Raw genomic sequence first — 23,972 nt, 5'->3', positions numbered from 1 at the left:
GTACTTTTGTTTCATTGCACTTTCCAATCCTTCATCGACAAGCTATATCAATTTGTTGGTTGGAAGTAATAATTCATGTTTAATTTTTTTAGTTATAATTATCAGGTACATGTATAGACATGTCAGATGTTACCATGATACATACAATTTACAACACAGAATAACTCAAGTTTAATAAATTTGATCTGTGTTTGGACTGATTCCAGTTCCCCCTTTTCAGATCCTTGGTATTTTATATACTTCTTTGTAATAATACTTCCTGCCAAATTCTTTTATCAGTTTAAATGACCTCTCTTGTATGTACTTGTACTCTAGGAACACTTTAAATAGATTGTAGTCCTTTAACCAGACAACAGTGTCACATGGGAAATCTTCCAGTTGACGGCATTGTTCACTGACTTATATCTTTTTTATCTTATAGAAAAGACTTTCAAATCTTTATAATTTGAGATAGATGTATAGGATGTATTTATACATTCAGTATTATGTTTAAGAATTAAATGCATGCTTATTTTAGTAATAGGACCTAATTTACTTCAAAACATTGACTTGGGTACATAGGTAGTCTGTTTTAAGGACTCTTGTATTGTGGACCCTAATTCATGCTGAACATACATAGACAGCTGTAGTAATCTAAACTGGGTGGGGCTTTTTCATATGTCTAGTTTCATAATTTATACAGGCTAGGTCTTTGGTGTGACAAAAAGTACCTTAACAGTACTAGTTACCATGGTTACAAAATTTTCATATCATCACTTGCAAGAAGTCAGTATTTTAAGTGATATGTGTTTCTCTGTCTGTCCATCTCATTTGGTTTCCTGGTGATAATTAAAGAACATTTCAGCAAAGTTTGTTCTGTCTTCAAAGCTTTGGATCAGGGAATGAATGTCAAGATCATTATTTCATAAAACGCATTTCAAGATCAGAAGAAAGGACCTTTTTTCACTTCAGAAACTAGGAATGTTTAGTATTTCTGGGAAATCAATAGAAAATGCTTGGCTTTCCCATATTTTTTCTACTTGATCAATGTAAAAAAGAATGAGAAAAGTCAGTGGGCTATTGTTTCATTTCAGTGGAGTCTGAATGGTTAGATTGAAGGGTCTTTGGCCCCTTTATATCAAATGTAAGTGTCATAAAGAAGGGTAAATGGACAATGGCCCCACTCTTCCAAAGTTATGTGTGTATCACTGATATAAACTAATGCTGAAACTCTTTTATTGTTTGAAAATTCCTCAAGTGATTTTTTTTTACTTGTACATGTAAGCTTATACTATTGAACAATTCCATTCTTTCAGCTTTATGTCTTCTCTGCATAGAAAACTTTTCTAAATCAATACCATACTAAGATTTTTAATATGAATTTTTAACTAACCATTAAGTATGTAAGTATGTCACCTGTGTTAGAGACCAGTCACCATAATTTACTGATGTTTAATGTATAGAGTATTAAAATGTTTTCATCTTATATTTTCTGCAGTTGTATATTTATACCATGCCGCAAGAAGTGGCTGGCTTTTATGTGATATCCTCAGAAAAGTTACTTTCTTTCTATCAATCTCTCCATCCACAATGGTTTCCAAATAACTTTAGAACAGATCAATGAATTTAAAATAAATAACTTTCAAGTTTGTACCATGAAATACATGTTAAAAACAATTTTAGCAAAATCCAGAGTGTAGTTTTGAGTTTTTTTTTAAATTTTGCCGTCCGCCTTTTTTTCACCATTACATAGTGGAGTATCACTTAATGTTCCATCAATCCCCTATTTTCCCCCTTTTTTAATGACTGGGTACTTTCTTAAGAACGAAACAGAGGAAGCAACCACTTTATTGGGCATTTTATTTCATAATTAAGTAAAACTTAAAACATTGGTAATTTCTTATCCTGGCATTACCATTTTAGGTCTGTATGTCTGTAAAAACATACATTTATTAAGTATGATTTATGTGCTGTCAATACAAGATGAAAAGTTAATTAAAATGAAAGTTTTGAAACCCTGGAAATGTTTATATTTGTTCTTTTTCCATTTGAGCCAAGGCTTTTGTTTCATTGTTTGTTTGTTGGGGTTGAATGTCCGAGCAGCAATATTTCAGCTATATTCAGACAAACTTTTGTTTCAAAATGAAAGCATATACATATATAGAAGAATTAAACAAGCTAACCTTCTACACATTTGTCATTTATCTAGTAAAATGTAACTTGTATATAAAACATTTGAATATGTTGAACTGCAAGTTGTTGACCAACCTTGAATTGTTTCAAGGACTTTTATCATAGGCTACCTTTTATGATTCTATTGCTCTAAGACAGAAAATCCGAGTCTCTTTTAATTATGGAAGGAAGCAGTATTAAATATCAAAAGAATAGATGAGGACGGTTCTGGATAGATCAATAATAATAGAAAAGTATAACATTAAATGTTGTCGTTTCAAAGAATGGAAATAATTTATGTTGGAATGATAAAGTCAAAGGTAATAAAAAAAAAAAAAAAAAAAAAAAAAAAACGATACTGATGCATCAGTTGGTATGGAAATTAAATGAAAATATCTACGTAACTTGTTTTGAGAAGACATTTTGGGCATACTGATAATAAAAATGATATTTTTGGAGATTCAAATCTATGCTTTTCCTTCTAGGTATGCTATGGAACGAAATTTATTACAGTGAGTTTGATATAGAAACCGTTAAAACATCACAGAAACATTAATAGCCTATACACTTAAAGAGGAGAAAGGAAAATATGACATCTCATGATCTGAGAAAAATTTCCATATAAAGAATGGAAAAAAAATTAAAAAATATATAAATTTACTCATTCTGGTTCATCCATATTTTTTTGCATTATGCTAGCAGTGTGTTGAATTAAGTTTGGTGTTTAGACATACCATAAAGAAAACAAGAACGTACATATTTTGTATATTTTTCCTGGTAATAAGTTACACGAAAAAATAAAAATGACACATATAAGTACATTAATATACATTTTTACACCTGCGTTCCATGCACTTAATTAGTAATTCACTCGAAGACAAGAAAAAGAAAATGTTTTGGTTTTAATTGAATATAGCTAATTTTTTTGTGTGTAGAATAAACTGTACAAAAATGTTCTCTGCAGGCTATTTATGCTACATATCACTTCCTTTTAAGCCCTCTGTGTCTATTTTGTCTTTGGACTTGATGCCACAGACTTGTATATGTTTCTAATCCTTGGAAGAGGATTACACACAAATATATGCCACAACATGTTGAATAGTTCAGAGACATCTAGTGTGCTATAAAATTGTTAGGGTCATGCTACTAAAATAGTTTATAGATTTGCAGAGGTGGAAATATGTGCTTATTCATCTAAAATTTGTAGGATTCTTTTAATGTTAATATGCATTACTTTGAACTATCTTGAGAATTTAGTTTAAGTTAAGGGACCTTCACTCCAGTTGTATATATCTCATGGAAAGTTTTTAATACCGTTTTAATACCCTCTGCTCTGATTGCATTGAAAAGGTGTATAGTGACTTAAGGAATTCCATTGTGCATTAGTTATGTTTTCTTGGAAAATATGGACATTTTTTTACAAAGTAAAGCATACATTGTAATAAAGTTGAAATAACCTCTTAAAATGAATTCATTGTTGAGAATTAAAAAGCATAAAAGCATGATTTAAGATTCATTGGATTTCATTATATTGCTTAACAGGAAACATTAATGTCAAAAAGAAAAAAAGTAATATGTATGATTATAAACTCATAAACTTATACATTGAAACAAATGTTCAACTTTTTAAGAATGAACTCAGTGCCATGCGACTGAAATGTTTTGTTATTTAAAGACAGTATAAATGTAGACCCAGCAAAAAATTGTTATTGACATAGACCTAAATATTAATACCCAACGCCTACTGACATTCAAAGGTCTACAATTTGTCATGTTTACTTGTATATGTTGTCAGGTCGGTTCATTACACTAGCTGACAATCATTTCTATAACTCCCGGCTCTACAAGGCGATATATGCGGAAACAAGCAATAAAATGGATCAAATTTCCGCATCCACCTAACTATAAAAAATTTACCTGTGTGAGTGTCGGCCAATCTTTAACACTTAGTTTTGATCCTTTAGAAACTTTTGATATGTCTTAAAGGTATTATCCCTCATATTTGATGGCTCGAAACATTTAGTTAGAGCTGTTCCTTTTTCTCAGAATTGCCACACACATATTTCTGAACTCAGATATAACAGTGACTAAGCAGATGCTAGTTACTCATCTTGTTCCACAGAATTTCTGACCTCAGATGTAGCAGTGAGGAAGGCAGATGCTAAACACCCATCTTAATCCACATAATTTCTTACGTCAGATGTAACCATGAGGAAGGCAGATGCTAGTCACCCATCATAATCCAAAGAAATTTCTGAATTCAGATCTAAAAGTGCTACACATAAAAATCATTTGTAGTGCTATATATGACAATAATACGAATCAAGTGTTAGAACAAGAAAAATTAAAATGTAGATTATCATCCAATCTTTACAAAAGTTCTGGGGAAAGTTGGAGAATTTTATTTTTTACTTCGTACTAGATACTTGCTAGTCTAATTTTAGTTATTTGACGTAAATCCATAGCCACATCAGTTTAAGAAATGAAACATCATTTCTATCACCAAGAAATTAAAGATTTGTGTGTTATAGTATCTCAAAACTAGAAACTGATGTGAAAAAATCCTGATTTTGAAACTCTTTCCCAATTTTTTTTTTGTATTTGTCATTTTTTAGGGACAGGAAGAGAATCTACTAATTATTATTATTTGGCTTTATATGTTGGACATAGGTTTCAATTTTCTGTTGATTATCATAGGATATTACGGTAATATGTTTTTCACAAAAAACGACAATTGTATCGTAGCAAGTCAATACTAAAAATGTATTAATTTTTTTGCAATTTTGGCAGGGGACAGAAAAGAGTGTACTTGTGATATTGATTTTTAACACTATGTAATGCAAATATTTTTTGAACTGCAAAATGTGAAACCAACAAATATATTAACTTGTCAGAATCTGGGAAAATTCATACATTCACAATATTTAATAATATGTAAATTATGATATTGTTATACAAATCAGGCAACAGCACTATTAACTATCCAATATGTGTGCCACTGAATGCTTATTATCTAGTGAAAAAGGTGACCAGTATGCATTAGGTATCACACTTAGATCATAGAAATGTAATCTGTATGATAAATAATTAACTTCTGCCTTATACTGAACTAAAATGTCAATATGTTGCATCGTTGCATTTTGTACTTAATTTCTAAATACACCTGATCAAATATAATTAAAAATTTTCTATATTAGTTGCACTATATAATTCCATTGACTGTGTTTCTACACTTTTGTGTCACATTTGTGATATTTCTACATTTCTACATCAAAAGAATGAAAAAGAAATTTGTCAGAATTGATTAATGAAATATGTATGTTTTCAGCTCACCACATGTTACTGACTTCAAGAAAAAACATACCAGTATTGATTATATTTCTTTACAAGGCATGCTGTAGAGAATACATATTCTTTTTAGCAAGCTTGTTGGGTTTCATTTCCTGTAAGTGGGAAGTATTTCCTAGAAACAAAGCCATATCCATGGAAACAGAATCAATTTACAGCAAATGATACAATATGTTTTATTTGTATTACAATCCTATTCACACCCTTACTTTATGTTTCCTGCTTGTCTTTTTAAATTTTTTTTTCTCATTGTTTGGCTTTTTGGCCATTAGTTTTGTCACTCAACTGGTCTTCAAAATATTGCACTTCACAAAAGTTTTCTCTTGGTCTGACATGTTTTCAGTGATACTGGCTATTGAAACTGAGAAAGCACTAAATGGCTTATAATTTGAGGGTCCATTCTCTTTTTAAGTGTCATATTCTGGAAAAGGTTGTGGAATTCCTGAAGTTTCATTCTAATTCTTTGCAAGATTAAAATGACTATATTTTTGTGAATTGTTTCCTTCCAGTGGATGTAGTCAGACAATGAAGGAGGAAGTAAATTAACGAATAATTCATAGAAACTTGAAAAAAACCATAACAAAATTCTAGGACACAATTATAGTGTCCCATTTTTGTGTAAATGCACTTGTGAAACTGAAATGATGTCAAATAAGATGTATTATGTAACATTCATCAATTCAAGTCAGAGATTAAAATTGAACAATGTCTTCTTCAAGGTTATTTGCAGTGGCCAGATTTTCACAGAAAAGTGTCTACCTCTAAAAATATAGCACTTTCAGCACTTTGCATGAATTGTAGACTAAAATGGTCACAGGCTATTGGTGTTTTAGTGTTACCCTATTTTTTATGCAGGGAAACACTTATTTTAAATTTACTTTTGCCATTTTGTTGGGAAGACCTAGTTATAACCATTTTTCTCCCATTTACACGAAGTGATAAATAATCAGCTAAATAAGTGAAAAAATAAAAAAATGTACCTACTCTGATTTTCATGTGCTTTCATATGGTTCTTGTTTGTATCTAAAATTCTTTTCTTGATCTTTGTCCCTTCAATTATGAATTTCTGAATAACAGTTACTTTGATAACTCTTGATTTTTTTTACATAGGTGTAGAAGTTTGAAATAGACAAAGACACTAATCACAGTAGAAATGAAACAGTAGTTATACCCAGAAGTGAATGGACCCCTCTTTTTTGCCCCAGTGTATAAAGCCTGTTAGATATGTTTGGATATACCCCCCCTTCTAAATCTTTAGATCCATCCCTGTGAAGGGAATCTAATTTACCTAGAACTCAGTCAATGTTACATTGTTGTTACCAAACATGAAGTTATAGGACTATAAATTTCTGCCTTGGCACACACCTGAAGTGTACAAGGACTGTCATAACTTGGGTTGATTAATGTATCTTGTTGTAGTAGTTGTTCAGGACAGTTATAAAGACTTTATATTACTAACCCTTGACATTACTTGTTTGCTTCCTTCCTTAGGGTGTTCCCAGTCTTGTTATGTCTTTATCACACATATTCTTATTATAGAACTTTCCGTCATATTTATTGTTGTGTTTTAAGCTATGTTTTTGTTGGTATTGTATATAAAGTTTTGATTTACATAGTATTTCTTTGAAGTTTAGAATATACGCCTTTGAAGATTTCTCTGCAAACTAATGAAATTCATTTTTATGCTTTTTACTGTTAAAAAAAAGGGCATAGTAATGTTTTCTACTTTTTAAAGAATTTTCTGTAATTTGTGCGTTTGTTGTAAGGGAAATAAAAGTAAATTGGAATGACTTGGACTTTTGTTTATTTGGCTGTGTGTAATGTGTTTTCCTATCCTATAGTTCATTGCCTGTACTTGTAACTCTGTCATAAAGAACTGTAAGTTTGTAAATAGTCCACACAAATTTATAGGACTATATGATATCATGTTCCCTTATCAAATTCTACTTAGGATCAAGAATTTATGTTTACTAAAGTGAATAACAAGTACACAAATCCCATAGTGAGGAAATCCGGAAAGACTGTATTTAAGTGCATCAAAACAAGCTAAAAAATAATTGTCACCGCACATTAAATATTTAAAAGATATTATTATCATAATGGCGCAAGCACTCCTATTTCTATCTCTTTCGAAATCATGATGTGATTCACAAGCAATGTCGTATGTAATCTATCTCACTGTAAAACTTACTTGTATCTAAACAGTTTGACGTAATAGCATGGTTACAATCGTGATAAAGGTTGTTTACTAAGAAAAATGTTTCCGGTTTAGGTATTCAAGCAGAATTATATTAATATGTATGTTTTTGATGGCAGGTTAGGTAATTGTTGGTAATAAAACTGATATTGCCCCAAAGCGTTTGTCATTCTTACATTGTATTTTGGTGAAAATTAAGCTGTAGTCACGTAATATTCACCTTGTTTATCTATGAGGACATTAAATTGATATATTTGTATAGCCATCACTCCCACATCACAGTTAAAGTGAATTGGTTAAGGTATTTCTTAACAGGACATAATTAGTATCCTGTTAATTAGCGTATTACTCGTTTCTCTTCTGGTTTTGTTTAGATTTAAATATTGAAAAGTCTTGCAAAAACTTAGTACTGGTTGGTCATTAATGATAATGAGAAAAAGAGTTGTGGAAGTGTTGCATTGGTGCAAAATTTTTGGAAAAATTAAAAAACTGAAAAAACTTAGCCTTTAACCCCTCTCCTTTTTAATGAAAATCTGGATCCATGGATATCATTTCTTTAAATTTAGATTATTAAAAAAACTTTGAGTTTTTCTAATTGAGGAATTTGAATTATTTGCTGTTTAATTATATGTCTTCAGATTTGAAGAACAAAATGAATACTTGTTGGCATTACTGTAATGTATCGACTAACGTTTGAACATTGGCCTAAATATGATCAAAACTGCCAATACAATACAAAATACAAAAGTGTGCCAATACAGGATTTAGCCATCCAATACGGTATTTTACTCGTCCAATACATCAAATTGGACGGGTTAAAATCGATATTGGCCCAGCGTAGTAGACTAGTTAGTCAATAAAGGTATAATTGTGTAAGGTTTTCCTTATTGGCTGAGTTATTCGTCCTTGGCTGGAAATATTGAACTTCGTCTCCACCTCAGTCCAATATGGTTTGCCTCGGAACAATAACTAAGCCAATATATAAAACCTTAGGCAATAATACTGTAATATTGCTGTTCAACCATGGTATTTTGGTGGCGTGTTTGGCCTTTCAAAAAACCCTATTAGTATGCAAGTACACACTGCCTATTTAAAAAATGATGTTAGTTTGGACTTCTTACATTCATTTTTTTTCTATGGTTAATGTCTTATGGGCAGTCACCCCATACTTTTCTACAATTTGTCCAGTATTTGTATTACTGATCGATAATGGTATTTTGTCATTTGACAGTAACTACTTAATATATGGAAACACAGAAAGAATTCACCCTCTATGAAAAATGTTTAGTTTAGTCTGTTGTTAGGTTTTTTTTTGTCAATATTTTGTATGTTGTTTACAAGGTTTTTGACATTTGTCAGTAAACAAGTAAATTTGAGTACAATCAGATTTTATCCTATTTGATAATTCTCTGCGTGATCAATACTATTAGAAAACCGGAAGCTATCTGATTTTAATGTTTGGAAGTAGAATAGATATTTGTCATACTGCCTTTCTGAACTCAAGGTTTTATGTTGTTTGCGTGATTGTTCAGTAAAACATTTTCTGATAGATTTGTTACTGTTGAATACAAGGACATTCATAAAACTCAATAAAATATTGATTTCTTTTCTTTTGGTCATTTTTATCTAGGCTCTCTGCTTCTGTATCTTTATTATCTCCCTTTCATCTAACTACATGTACACATACTATTGATACATAATGTTCTTTTAATGGGTTTGTCCTGTCAGAGGACTTTCTCTGTCAATATTTGTGTAATAAAATGGTGTCTGTAGTAAGGGATTTCTTAATTGGACTTTGTATAGCTATATTTTTTTAAATGCATTCTTAACTTTTTTTATGATGAGGACTATGGCTTGGATATTGGAATTCTAAATTAATTCCTTAAATCATGCAGCTTTGTTCGTTTTATCCTTGATCTACATGAAAGAGTGCACCTGGAAACTATACAGTGGTCTGAAACTGGAAGTTATGAAATTTTCAAGTTTGTTTGTATGTGCTTTATTTCCCTAATTACTAGGGATTTCTTGATATCAAATATATCAGGTTATTGGTGTCAAAAACATGAATGTATCTTCAGAGGAAAAAATGCAAATGTGATTATCAGTATTGCCCTGAATTTTGTGACAGATTATTTCGTGTTGTCCAAATTATATTTCACTGCTCTTTCTGATATAAGTTGTACTACATGTACATGTATGTACAATGTTTTTGAGTACTATTTAGGTGTGTGTATATGATATGTGTAATGTTTACAAATGATATTTAAGTAAAACCATTTATACTGACACAATCCTTTCAAAACAAGTCATAACCTTTTATCTAATCCTGTTTCCTCTATATCTAATAGTGTGTAACAACTTTTTTTACCTGTAATTTACCTGTGTGTATAATACTACCTATTGGCTTCCCCCCATTAACAAAGGTATTTTTCATTAATCAATACTCTTATTTTGAAAATAAATTTTCCTAATCTTAATCCCCCTAAAGCTGTTTTTGTCACTTTGAATCAAGGTAATTCATTTCCTACTTGTGTATACTAGGTAGACACTATGTTGTTATCCAAAATTGACAAACATATACATTTCCTACAGTAAGTGACCTAGAAAAGGAGGTCATGTGACAAGGCTTTACTTCCTATGCATGCCTTGTTATTTGACATTAATAGAAGGGACTTCCTTACCACTCTGGTATGTGAACACGGGAGCTATGGACTTGTTAACAATTACCTCTGTTTAGCATTGGGGAAAATGTGCTAATTGAAGAAATATTTATTTATAGACATACTGCTGGATGACATTATATGTAGAAATTTTTTCCTGTATTGATTTATATCTATAGAAGTGTAACACCAACTGAGTGTAAGATAGACTAGCGATTGGGTTTTGTCACTACATCACTTACTAACCAGTCTGTCGAGATGTCAACATTCAGGCAGTTATTTGGACATAATTACAATTTTAGATTATAAAAGAGATACTTTGTTTTCTCATATTGTGTGATATTTTTTAAGGACATTTATTTTTTTTTTTGCTTAAGTTCATAAAAGTCAAACACAATGATGGATTATTACAGACTGCCGTTAAACTTTGCAAATGCTATGGAGTATGAAACATCTCCTGTTTTGGATCTATCAATGAAAAAACAAAGACGAGAATCAGTTATGTCTGAGGATAGCTCTTGTGATCAGGCAATGGATGATTCAAAAAGAGACATGTGTAGTACTAGTGCTAAGACATATAAAAAGAAACTACTAAACCGATATTGTAAGTTGTTTTTTCTTGTGGTTTTTGAAAAGTATTTTTGCATTTTTTAATTGTGAAATTATTTTGTTGCTTTATTTAGTAAAAAAAATTACTAGCTTGAAATATGACTAACTGTTGGGCAAAAGGAAAATTCATCTTTTTTATGAAAGTAATTTGAAAATTTGATGTTTCATGTAAAGATGAAACATTTCTTGAAAGAACTTTCTATTTTTTTTTATTTGAATTTTTATAAGAATTTGTAAAATGTTTGATTGTAAAAGAGGCTCTTACTAGAGAAAATTTAAGAGTGAAAAAGGAAAAATTGGACAAAAAAAATATTTTTTAATTTACATGGTGGATTGAAATGACTAAGTTGAAAAAAAAAATGGTTTTAAAATAAAACTGGGAGAAAGGGAATAGAAAAAGGTCTGTTGAAGTAAACTTACAAACTTATTTGTACCAATTTGACATCATGATGAAAAAAAATGTGGATTTTCTTTATGACGAGGATGGTTTATTTAATGTCTGACGTCACCCTTTTTGACTGTCCGTTAATTGAATACCAGTTGGGCGGGTTTTTATGAGGCTATCATATAGAAATGATTTAAATGCATAAATTGTTAAGTGGATCACAGATTTTTAAACCTGTCTTGTCATGTTTTTGACATGAACTGCTAGGGCAAAAATATATCTATAAAAAAATAATCGTTTTATGCAGTTTATCTCTGACTGACTTGTATTTGAAGTTTATCCAGTACTTGAAGGTGGTTCTTGGAAGTAGGATAAGGGAACTTGGAACAAATATTGTTCCGTGTTTTGTCTGGTTTATAAGGAAGTTATTTTTCGTTAGAAGTGATTATATTTTTTCAGTGCAGGTTTTTTAGGTTGGTTAACTGTACTTGGTTTAAATGCTTCAGTTCTGTTAGCTTTAATTGAGAGGGTTTATTTGCATGTGTAGCATAATAGAAATATTACTGAGTTAATACTCATTGAAAGCATTTCCTATTATTATTTATTCAAAAAACTTCTAAAATACCCGTATTTTAAAAGATAAAATCCGGAAAATATTGTAAATGCAAATACACAGAAAATAGGATTAATTCCATGGCTGCAATAAACAGAGAGAAATCTAAGATGCAGATGGTGTCAGCATTTCCTTATTTTATTCATTAAAGCTAAATATAAACCAGTTTATGGCTATACAAATCTATTTCTATGACATACTTGTACTTAGATTTTAGTAGGCTTAAAAGTGCTGTTTGCAAATGAATGTGGTGACATACATGTATCACATGTTAATAGGTTTTAGGTGTATTACATCTGTCTCTGCATTAGTTGTTTAAATACATTTTGCAATCATTGAAAATAACATTATCGAGCATAACTGAAATTTTAGAGGGGTTCAAGATTAAGGGATTGGCTTGAACCAGCTCTTTATGGAAAAATACCACAAACTATTCAATGTAACATACATTTGAGTTAAACAAAAAAAAAACTTTTTCAATCCACCTTTTGTCTTTTGCTCACTTAGACATACATTTAGAGCATATAAATTTCATTACTCACAGTTTCTTTAAAAAGCTGTTTAAAATTAGACACATTAACAGATAAATTGATTTGATTCCTTCTGAGATGAAATTTACATTGACATTCCAAATGTTAAATAGAAATCTGACTTGTATGTTACATCATGCCTTAGATAACTTTAATTGTTTTTGTTTTACTTTCCCTATCACTTTAAGAAACATAGTAGAATTGTGCATGCTTCAGCTGGCTGCTTGAATCAATACAGAGGTGAGCTAGTATAAGAATTTCTACAGTTCTGTTGATCAGCATTGTTGCAATTCAAGTCTTTAGAATTCATTTTCAGCATCTCAAGATTTTTATTTTTAACTAGTAGTTAAGTTTTCTTTATATCACACTTGTTGTGAGAAATACTTCACATTTCTCATCATTTATTTAATACATTTAAATTACAATTTAAAAGGAAAAGGGGGGGTTATAACACAATATCATGTAACCTTTTACGCTGATGTTTAGAATTATATCGTTACACAGCTCAAATTTCTATCTAAGAGTAGTCCAGAAATGCATATTATGTATTAATAAGGAACTGATTGATACATTTCTGTACTAGCTTATGTCCAGATTAAGGTCAGAAGGGTAGGATAATTAACCAACAATATATATTTAATCTATTACAGTGGTCTGTGATGTGTTTTTCTGCCTTGTACTAACCCCTTTCACCCTTGTCATGGAATGGTAGATATTGTTTTGAGTATTGTTAATATTGTGCCATAACAGACTTAGGATATCATATGTTATAGATAGATTTACACGTTCATATTCCATTATTTTTTTTGTTTGTTTTAAATCTTATTGCATTGGATCACATTTAATTTTAAATCCTTCTAAAAGGCAAGCTAAAGAAGAAGGCTTTATAAATCTAACCAACAAATTAGCTAAATTGAAACATTTTAGGTAGGCAGGTCTATATTAAGGAGAAGAGTAAAATCAGCATGATGTATTTTAAGTACAATTTAAATTATTAAGGACATTTTAAAACACAAATTGCTGCTCCGACGTTAAACCCCAACAAACAAACAAACAAAGCAATCTCAAAGCATGTTTTCCTATTGTTTTTATTTTGAATCTCTGTTCTCGGACTTGGTCTTTGTAACAACATACGTTTGGCATATTATACTAATTAAAACATGTAATGCCTGGGGTGAACACATGTATCATCTGAAAACAGATCTATGATACTTTTGTCAAGATGAAGATGTCCAAAAATATTTCTTGTCTATGGTTTTTGGTGGCCTTCAGGCTGAAACATATGTTTCCGGCATAATCTGTGTTTCCTACGTCTGACAAACATAAATTGCCTGAACTTTCTGTGTACTATCCCTCAGGGGACAAAACTCCTGTCATGTTTTCCAAATATTGTTATTCTGTATTATAGGATTTTGTCCTCTTTTTACTTTTTGTCGATATATGTCTGTTTTCTATGAGAGAAAAGCTTGGTTAAAAATTGTTTAGGTTTCAAAAGTCTTAATTTAAAACTAGTATAAATGACCTGTCAACTAGAACATTAAGCTGAGAGATTAAAAATTTTCATTTGAAATATTTTGAATTTTTACTAAATTCATGCAACTGAAATTGCATTACACCGATAAATGTAAATTGCTGTTTTGAGAATTAGCCTCATTTTCATTTTTTGATATAATCAGTTCCCAACTTGCATGTTTTACCAAGGTCATGAAATGAGTTCAGATTCATTTGAAAAATATTGGATAAATATACACTTAATTTTTTTTATCTTGCTGAAAAAGGGGGGTGTAATTTAGACTGTGGCATATATAACCAAAACCCTTAATGTTAATAGACAGCACTAAGTGTTAAATCTGAATGTCTAAGGTCATCAGATACACTTATAGGCTACAAAAAGTGATGTAGTGCATTGTTTAATAGTGTATTATCAATCCTAATGAGTGCCAAGATAGCCATGGCTGTCAGGTGTATATAATACCAATGTATTGATGGAGGAGAAACTTACCTGGGCATAACTAGTATTTAGGATTCTATGGGTCTTAAAGTAGACAGGTCAAAGGCTATAAAACCAATACATTAATTATACCCTTATGTTTAGTGGCCTTGAACTTTGAACTTAGGCTCACATTTGCATCCACTGCATTCATCTACCATGTAAGGGTACTGGTACATGTGAACTGATCAACATGTGAACACTCTTGTTGTCTCTAAATGGGTCATCTAATTAATTAATAGAATGTAAACAATATGTTACTAATTATTCTTATTATCTAGGAAGTGGACCTATAACAAATAACCATTAATTGTTTGACCATCAAGGATTGTTAGAAATATGTTTTCTGGCAAGGCTAATGTAAGGCGAAGTCAACATTATGTTATGTTGTTTTTTTTATAGGAAGATACAGCCATTGTTAACACGTCATTCAAAACCATTTGAAATTGACCCAACTAATTGAAAGTATTTATTTTGGTCACTAATAATTTGGCAGGATTTATAAGAGATGTTAAACATAAAACATAATGTCTTTTGTGGTCTGATTAAGAGATGCTAAACTCAAAAGATGCTGTCTTTGGCCTAAGAAATCCATTATATAACAGTGCTTTTGTTTCCTAAGTCATTTGTCTCAGATCTGGAACAGTCAACTTGAGCAACAAAAATGTTTGAATCTGTTGTCATATTCCTCCATTATTTTTTTTTTTTTTGTAATCTTCCATGAAACATTGACACTTTCTGCATTTTCAATTTACATCTCAATTTCACATAGGTGATGCAAAATAAAGAAGAATGAAATCATCTGTAAGCACCATTTCATTTTTATATAACATGTTTTTTTTTAGTTATTTGTGAAATATTGAATCTAAAGGAATAGGTGTTCTGGATTATAGTAGTACATTGCCTCCAATTACCTTGAAAATTTGGAAGTCCTTAGGAAAGCTTGTTTTCTGTAGCTTAGTGATAGCATGTACTGTTTGTTTTGGAGGAGATTGATACAAAAATAATGGCGACACAAGAAGTTTTTCATGCCTTGTTATTATAACTAAGAGACGGAAGTTTTTTTTACTGGTAATTGCTGTTTGGTGCGCTTGGGGATATCGGTTAGGTCTAGATCTGTAACACTTTTATTTCAATAATGAATTTCAATTAATTTAACAAAAATTCACAGAAGTATTAAAAGTTCAAATTCATTCAATAATTCCGTTTTTGATAATAAAAGTGACAATTCTTAACAAAGGAACAATAGTCATCTGCTAATGATGAATTCCGATTCTATATTTGCATAATAGTGTACATAGTGCACTTAATGAATGATTTCCTAGACAACAAGTACTTACCACCTACTTAAATATTTCACAGATTTTTTTCCTGAAAGGGTCTTTGGTTTTTTTTTTGGTTGTATTTTTTTTCTTTCAAAAAGTGCCAAGTTAAGATATAGAAAAAGTGCAATTTGAATATACCAAATGAAGCAATAAAAGTACATTATGTTTGGATAAGATATATTTGCAGTGTCTTTTTCTATTATTGACTGAGTGTTATAAATGAAGTCCCTTGTTTTAACCCCAGTAACATTGTTTAGTAATTATAAAACCAGAAATGAATCACGAAACATAAGTTAAGGAAATACATATCTTCCTTTTCTAGTCATGTTTCAAAGTATCTTGTGTTCTTACTTTGTCATAAGATTAACATGTTGGTATTAGGTCGTATCCTTTTTAGAGTATGAGTTATGACCAACTACGGAAGTTTGTCATTTGTAACAAATCTAAAAACTACAAAGTAGATGTTCCTTTGCCTAATTTATTTTTGTCATCTTTCATCTTACAAAAAGTTGTTTACATGTTCATTAGTGTTGAAAGGTTATTGATCTTAGTATATACTGATATATTTTCAGAAAAAAGGGGGATCATCCTAATTATGTTACAGTGCTGTTAGCTATACTCAGTTCAGTAAATTCTTTTAATGTTGTGTAAAATATTCTAAAGAATTTCAACCTATGGCATCTTAATCTACAAATTTTGCTTAAAAGTTATTTTGTACAGACATAGATTTATTTTTGATCTAGATAAAGTTGAATTTTTTACACATTTCTTTGAAGCAATTGGGAAGCTGCCAGAGTTAAGGGTAAAACAGTCTTTGTTATAAAGTCATATTTCCTGATTTGATAAAGAGAACAAAGGCATTTAACCAACCATAGGTGTGTGGGTCATTGTAATTATACAATAATGCTGTCGGCCTGAAAAAATATTTGTCGGAAATTCGCCTTGTTTACATTTTTAAAGATTTAAAACCTTCTATTGTAATTCTGGAACTAAATTTAAAATGCACTCTAATTCCAATAAACTTCCACAAACCTTTGGAAAATTCTTCAGATTATTTGGAAATCTGCCATTTTTACAGAACAACTTAAAAATGATCGGAAATAATCAATATTAATAATTTTAAGACAACATGAGACATATATTTATGTAGACATTTTAGAGTTTATTGACAGATAATGTAAATATTTGATCAATAACCCCAGGTAGTCCAAAGATTATAAATAAACATATTTATACCTTTTTTTACAAGAATGGGAGATGATTCAAAAAGTCACACTTTTAGATCTTTGATTTTGACCAATGAGCTATATTAATATATCTTGCAGAGAAATATCTGTCTGTCTGTATTTGTAGTTGTAATAACCAATTTTTATTAGGATTGAGAACTCTGTTAATTTTGAAGTGTTTCATAACATCTTTTTAGTAAAACGTGATATTGCTGCACACAATGACCAGTCATAGAAGAAAAACAACATATTTGGTTAGGACAGATTGTTCTGTTTTTTTCCTGTTTGTTTTTTTTGGTCCCTTTCCATGTTGTCTACCTCTCATTGCCAGGACACAATATCATTTGTCATAATTAGTGCAAGCATCTGTAAAATTCATGATTATTATTGGTTTACACACAAGACTCAAACCTTGGTCTCTGGTGTATCGGTACACCTATGTTAAAACTTAACCAACTGGCAACCTTTTTTGATAGAAAAGAGATTTGCTAAGAAGGCTTTGTATACTGCCCTATTAAAAAATGCCTAATTTGGCATGTATGATACTTGCCAATACCCATACTATTTCCCGCATGTAATTGTTTGTGTTGGCGGAGGTCATACATGTAAAATGGTTCAAGGATGTGTATAAGAATAATAAAAAAGGAAGGTTTATTTGTCTGTATGTAAATCTTATAAACATAATGGTAAAGCAATGTTTATTTTTTCTCATTCTAGTGGATGCATGTGAACAACAAACAAAGGTCAAGGAGGAGCCAAGATTACACATACAGAATGGCCATCATGTGGCAGCAGAGGCCTTACTTGGTATGGACTCTCCACAGGAGGAGAATAAAACCTTCCTCCAAGATTTCCTTAGACAAAATCAAAACAAAACAAGTGAGTCCTGTCATTAAAGATTTTTATTTACAATAATTTTGGTTGTTTGTTTTATGTATGTTATGAGGTCTCTTATACTTTTGAATTGAACAACACTCCTTGTTTTCACTTAAAATCATATCTAAACTGTTTAGTCTGATTTATACTGAAAAAGCATTGATTTTTGCTTCATGGCATTAGACAATTACGTTGCTTTACAGGATATTCAACAGGAGAGCATGATTTGATAAGTTGTCTCTGAATGTACTTAAAAGCAGCAATAATATGAGATAATTAATTATTTGTGTGGCTTGTGTTGATCACTACTACAAAAGTTTTGATATTACTCTTTTTAAAGAAAATTAAGGGATAATTTTATATTTTTCTGTATTAAATTACCAGGCTAGAATTAAGCATCAATTTGATAAATTTTATAGTTTGTGAAAAATAAACATTCAAGTTCATTGAAACAGTTCAGTATATGTCATAATTTTCTCACATTGCCTGATATAACAGTGACCCTTAATCTTTTTTCATGATAAAAGCAACAGAATTAATATTCAAAATCAAGGGTGACCAGTTATGGCATCAACTGTCTATAGAGAAATATCTATAGAACTCCACTGCATATCATATCCTATTCACAAGATGAAATAGTCAAAGGGTCTTTTATTGTAGCTTATGTTTTTTTTCTTGCAAATCAAATTTATTCAGAATGAATTTCTTTTCTTGAAACATCTGTATTAACAACTGAGGGCTTATATAGAAATTACCTTTGTAAAATGTCAATCTCCGGTGATAAGTTCTTGTATGCTTTGTCATTTGGAATTATATCTTTTTAAGATGAACACAAATATTTTTAATTCCTTATGTAAGCATTTGTAATGTTACTTAGTTTATGATATTTTTTTGTCTTCTTGCCAAAGACATTCAGGATATTGTCACAACATTCTATTCATGTTCGAGTTCCGCTCCTTTTTAAACATAATAACACATAATGAAAGTAATGAATGTGTTTCTTTTGAAAACGGAAGAATTACAAGCTATTGCCTTTCATGTTAAAAGATATTATAAAATGGTGTAAATTTAAATCTCATAACTTAAATGAGTAACCTGCTTAGGTAATAACGTTTTATGCATGAATTCATTTCAATACATTGATAAGAATAAGGAAATGAAGCCTACAAAGAAGGTTTTTTTACATGATTGTAACTGAGAACCCTATGATAGTCTTAACTAAGGTTAAATATTTAGGACTCGGTGAACACATTTATGACAACGTGAATTAAACTATAGAGGAAGTCCATCAGATAATATAAATCTTTGATTGCTATGTATTAGAGTTTTTGCATTGACAACAATTCATACATTGTCAATGTGTATTCTGAGCCATGACATTGGATCCTCACAGGATTGTACTAGTTTAAGATCTAGAATTTAAACACTGTATTAATTTAAACCTTTTTATGCTTTAAATTATAAACATAGCATGCACTAGTATTAAGAGTTTCCTAATAGGATATTTTGTTGCGCTCAATGCACGTAACTATCAAAGAGTGTATTTGCATTTATCAGAACATTAAAGTCTCCACTAAGACAAAAAAAATAAAGAATGTCCTTTGGGTCAGTGTAATGACATTAATAGGCAAATGGTCTTAGGAATTTGAGTCATGAAATATTGTTTTGTTATTATTTGATTAGCTCTTAGTTAATGTAGTATTCCATGGAACCAGTCTTAACTGGCATCTTAGTTAATGTAGTATTCCATGGAACCAGTCTTAACTGGCATCTTAGTTAATGTAGTATTCCATGGAGCCAGTCTTAACTGGTATCTTAGTTAATGTAGTATTCCATGGAGCCAGTCTTAACTGGCATCTTAGTTAATGTAGTATTCCATGGAGCCAGTCTTAACTGGTATCTTAGTTAATGTAGTATTCCATGGAGCCAGTCTTAACTGGTATCTTAGTTAATGTAGTATTCCATGGAACCAGTCTTAATTGGCATCTTTAGTATTAAATCAACTACATTTTCTGATATGTTGGTAAAGGCAGGTTCCACTGTTATGTAATGTTATATTTGTTTTGTCTTACAGCATCCCTACCTCCCAGTCCTTCAGACAGTGGTGTCTCCTCAGATATAGAGAGTAACTGTGATGACAAGTCACGGATACCCCCAGGTACGTCTAATTACCTATAATAAAAGTCAAAATAGTACATTCATATGTTGTCATCAAAGCTGAACATTCTGTTTTAGACTTGTTGGTATCAGATGACTCTTAGACTTTATGTTTTCTGGGCTATGTGTACAGTATAATGATACAACATACATAGTTATTTCACACAGTCAGACATGATAAGTAGAATACTTGGACCAGATACTGTTGAGCAATAAATATTTTAATATTTCCTTGAAAAGTGATACACAGTTATATAAGGACTGTTGTCCTGTTGTTAAACACATTAAAATTCTCTCAAATTTGGCAAATAATCAGCTTTAAAAACCACACAATTGTATAATGGCCAGAAATAGGAAGTTGTTCACATTCTTCTGGAGTAGTTATTTGAGAAACTTGTTTAGATTTAATTTCCCAGAAAGGGAAAATTGTGTTCCCTGTAACTCTGTTTGAGGAATGCTGTGGTTAATAAGTGAACTTAATATGTTATTGCTATAATAGGCTAGTCAGATTAAGTCTTGATGGGCCTTGAGGACATTCTATCATTTAAGTGGTGATTATTAACTAAATGTTCTCTTCCTCCCTCACTAGCCGGATCCAGTAACCTTAGAATAAATTCTTCTCTATCAATTTTATTTATAGATACTTTAATAAACTAATAAAAAGGGGTTTGTGTGATGTATGCTGAATGAATTTCCATGTTACAAGAAAGTTTGTTTAAAGAAATCAATAGTATCAGTTTTCCTTATTTAATAACCATACCACAAACTGCTTAAAGTTATAGGTGACAATTTTCTGCACTCTTCAGTGCAATTGATTATATCTCTAGGGGAGCTTTGGCATGGTTTATTTATTTCTTTAATGGTATGGCTATGCCATAATTCCATTTGATCAAATTTACCCTTTTTTCTATGTAAAAGATCTTTAAAGTGGTGGCTGTTTTTGTATAGACAAATGAATTTCTGAATAATTTAATCAGTGAAGACATTAAATATAGGTCAATATATTATTGCTATATTTGGAATGTTGCTGTATTTAGGCCAAGAATGGAGAATTGTTATATAAATCTGATAAAATTTGCCTGAAATAATGTGCAATGTGGCAATTCAGATATATTGGTAGTTAAGTAAGACTTAATAAGCAATTCAAACTTAATTTGAACTTAAAATGATTGAATTACCCATAAACCCCTGTTTTAATTTTCTTGCAGTTTATTTACATCGACAGCAATCTTCACCTGGTCCATTTGTTTCACCATTTTGTTCGATGACAGGACAGCTACGACCTCCACCTGCTCACCAGCCATTACCTGCACATTTTAACACTACACCACACATAGCCATCAGACAAGGTAATTTGCATAGCACAATTAGCAATTTACGTACTTAAACAGGTTATTTGCATGCTGAAATGTGGTTACACTGTGTAACACTGCTGTCACCATGAAGATGAGCTGGGTGAACCATGTCATACCATGATGGTTCCCCCTAGTATTAGATGTACATGTACTCAGAAGTACAGTTTCAGTACATTGGCACTATAGTAAGATAACTTTTTATTAAATGTGTTTCTTCTTAAAGAAAGTAGTGTCTGAAAGGAGCATGCAACATTTCTTGATACAGCACAGATAGTAATAATACTAAATTTATCCCAAGTTAACACCATTCTCTATTCTTAGGAGGAGATCTTTCTAAAGATGGCTTTCATTAGCACCAACTGTGTAAATGTGTAAATGTCTCTCTGGATATGTTTACGGTAGTTTTAGAAGGGGAAGGCTGAACTTTTTAATGTGAAAATTATATATTAACACTATTATTTCTTATGTTAAAAAGTAAAAGCAGACTCAGAATACCAGATATACAACCTACTTTTAATTATCACTGATATATGGTGTGAATCATAACAGTTAACACCATTGAAAGTTAGCATTGTTGTGAAGGAAATAAAACTTGGACCTATTATAAGTTGAAGTTAACACATATGTCCCTTCTATAAAAACACATTTTCTTTATCTTTTTTTCATGCTGCTACTATTTTCATCTTTATATTTTTACACATGCTATATTTGTTGATATTAGAATGTCATTGTTAGAAAAAATAAATATGAATTTCAAGGTGTTGGATGTTTTCAGTGCAAGCTGGTCCGTAAATAATCGTGACCTTTCCGTAACGGTCAAGATCATGATTTTTTAGGGTGTTAAGTTGTAACTGTATTTCGCATCATATTTCGGACATGTAAGTATCCAATTTAGATCAGATTGTCATATATTGAGTTGATTTTAAATGCTGTATCATTTAGCAGCATAGAAAAAAGACCTGAAAATTCTTGTAAACTGGATTATGTGATTTCAAACAGGAGTAATACAAAGGAAAACATATACTTTATAGTTCTTTAGTATAAAACAGGATGATATAGGCCTGAATAAATTCGTTTTTATGGTTAAAAAAAAACAAGAATACAAGGGTTGTCTGTTAATGATCTATTTAAAATCGACTTAAAACGATATTTATTCTACTACATGTCAGCTGGACATACTCCAAATCTAACAACCAGTGGAGATTTTTAAAATGCTGGGTTGAACTGATAAAGTAACCTTGATATAAGATAAAAATTTAAATGTACTTGATTTAAATATTTGTCTGAAGTAAACACCAACAGTAGTGTATATATTTCCTGGCCCAAAATCCTGTTCCTGACGGCTAAATACCTAGATGATTAAATGCTAGATTTTTGTATTCAGGTCAGATAGGTTTGGGGCTACTTAAAGGAAATTCTTGTTAAAAGGTGAATGTTTTACTAGGTAAACTTGTAATGTTGTATTATGCCATAAGAAAATTACTACATTGAAATTGTAAAAAGGGGGAGTAAGCTGTCAGGTTACATAAGTTGATGTATGGTTACCATTGGTATTTTATATTTTTATGACCTACAAAGTGGGTATATGTTTGGAGTAAAGTTATTGTGTAAACATTCCTCCCCCTTGTGGAATATGAAATTGATTTAAAAAAGAAATTTTGAACAGACAAATGAATAATCGTCAGATTATATATGTGGGCAACAGTTTTCTTGGATTTTATTTAGTTTTAGGTTCTTAGCTTATTACAAGTTTTCAGGTCAAATTTAATTTTATCCCATAATAACTAGCCAATGAGGGTATCAATTTGTCACATGGTGTCAGTAGGAAGTATATGATTGACTATTATCACATGTAATAATGTGAAACTGAAACTGGAAATAATTCACCAAAATAAGTAGCTTTATCAGTAGTACTAAAAGGAGACATAATCTGATCATTCAGATTTTTTTCATTATCATCTTTTTATTTAGGGAGCAAAGGATTTTCACAATCTTTCATGGCTTTCAAGGAAATTTCGTAGAAAAAAAAAGCAGGAAGTTTTTTATTGTCTAAAGGAAAACACAGAAACTGAAAAAGTTAGCTTTTTAGCATAGATGGATTGATGTATGAAAAGTATGAAACTGAAAGGTCAAACCCTTTGTACTGTTGAACTGTTACATGTGGGATTTTTGTAAATCTCTTTAAATTCTTCATTTGATTGCAACAGGAAATATCATCTGAGGTCGTCCCTTGTAGGAAATTTAAACTGTTATAAGCTTGCAAAACAGGTTGTACTTACTAAATACAAGGATTTAGGTCTTGTCAACGGGAAGTCACATGACTACCATCAAATAATTGAATCACGATAATTTCCGGTAATGTTAAGATAGTTCCGTACTTCATATGTAGACTTTGTGTCCCATAGCTTCGGAAGAAACTCCTAAAAGATCAAAGTTGAAAAAGATAGACATTTAGATAACTACCGTAAACTCCATATTACATGCAAAATATCTAAAATTTAAAAAGACAAGAAGTGCGTTGGCACTGTACTAAATAGCTCTCTCCTCAAA

The 23,972-nt window shown here is 30.8% G+C and overlaps 1 protein-coding gene across 14 annotated transcripts in view; it reads left to right on the top strand.

The window, feature by feature from the left end:
* Positions 1-23,972, top strand: part of LOC148604154 (uncharacterized) — an 87,795-nt gene that overhangs the window by 53,940 nt on the left and 9,883 nt on the right. For 12 of the 14 annotated variants that reach the window (XM_088547900.1, XM_088547895.1, XM_088547892.1 and 9 more), the window contains exons 4-6: positions 17,752-17,913; positions 19,985-20,068; positions 21,276-21,416. In XM_088547900.1, coding sequence (XP_088404026.1) covers positions 17,752-17,913; positions 19,985-20,068; positions 21,276-21,416 — 387 coding nt within the window. Of the gene's footprint in view, positions 1-10,330; positions 10,961-17,751; positions 17,914-19,984; positions 20,069-21,275; positions 21,417-23,972 lie in introns of those variants that run through there. The other 2 variants (XM_088547904.1, XM_088547903.1) reach the window with 2 other exon arrangements.

Source organism: Perna viridis, chromosome 10 (assembly GCF_037379345.1).
Source record: "Perna viridis isolate PV_CMFRI_1.1 ecotype Kerala chromosome 10, ASM3737934v1, whole genome shotgun sequence".
NCBI classification, from domain to species: domain Eukaryota; kingdom Metazoa; phylum Mollusca; class Bivalvia; order Mytilida; family Mytilidae; genus Perna; species Perna viridis.
This window is presented reverse-complemented; position numbering and strand designations above follow the sequence as displayed.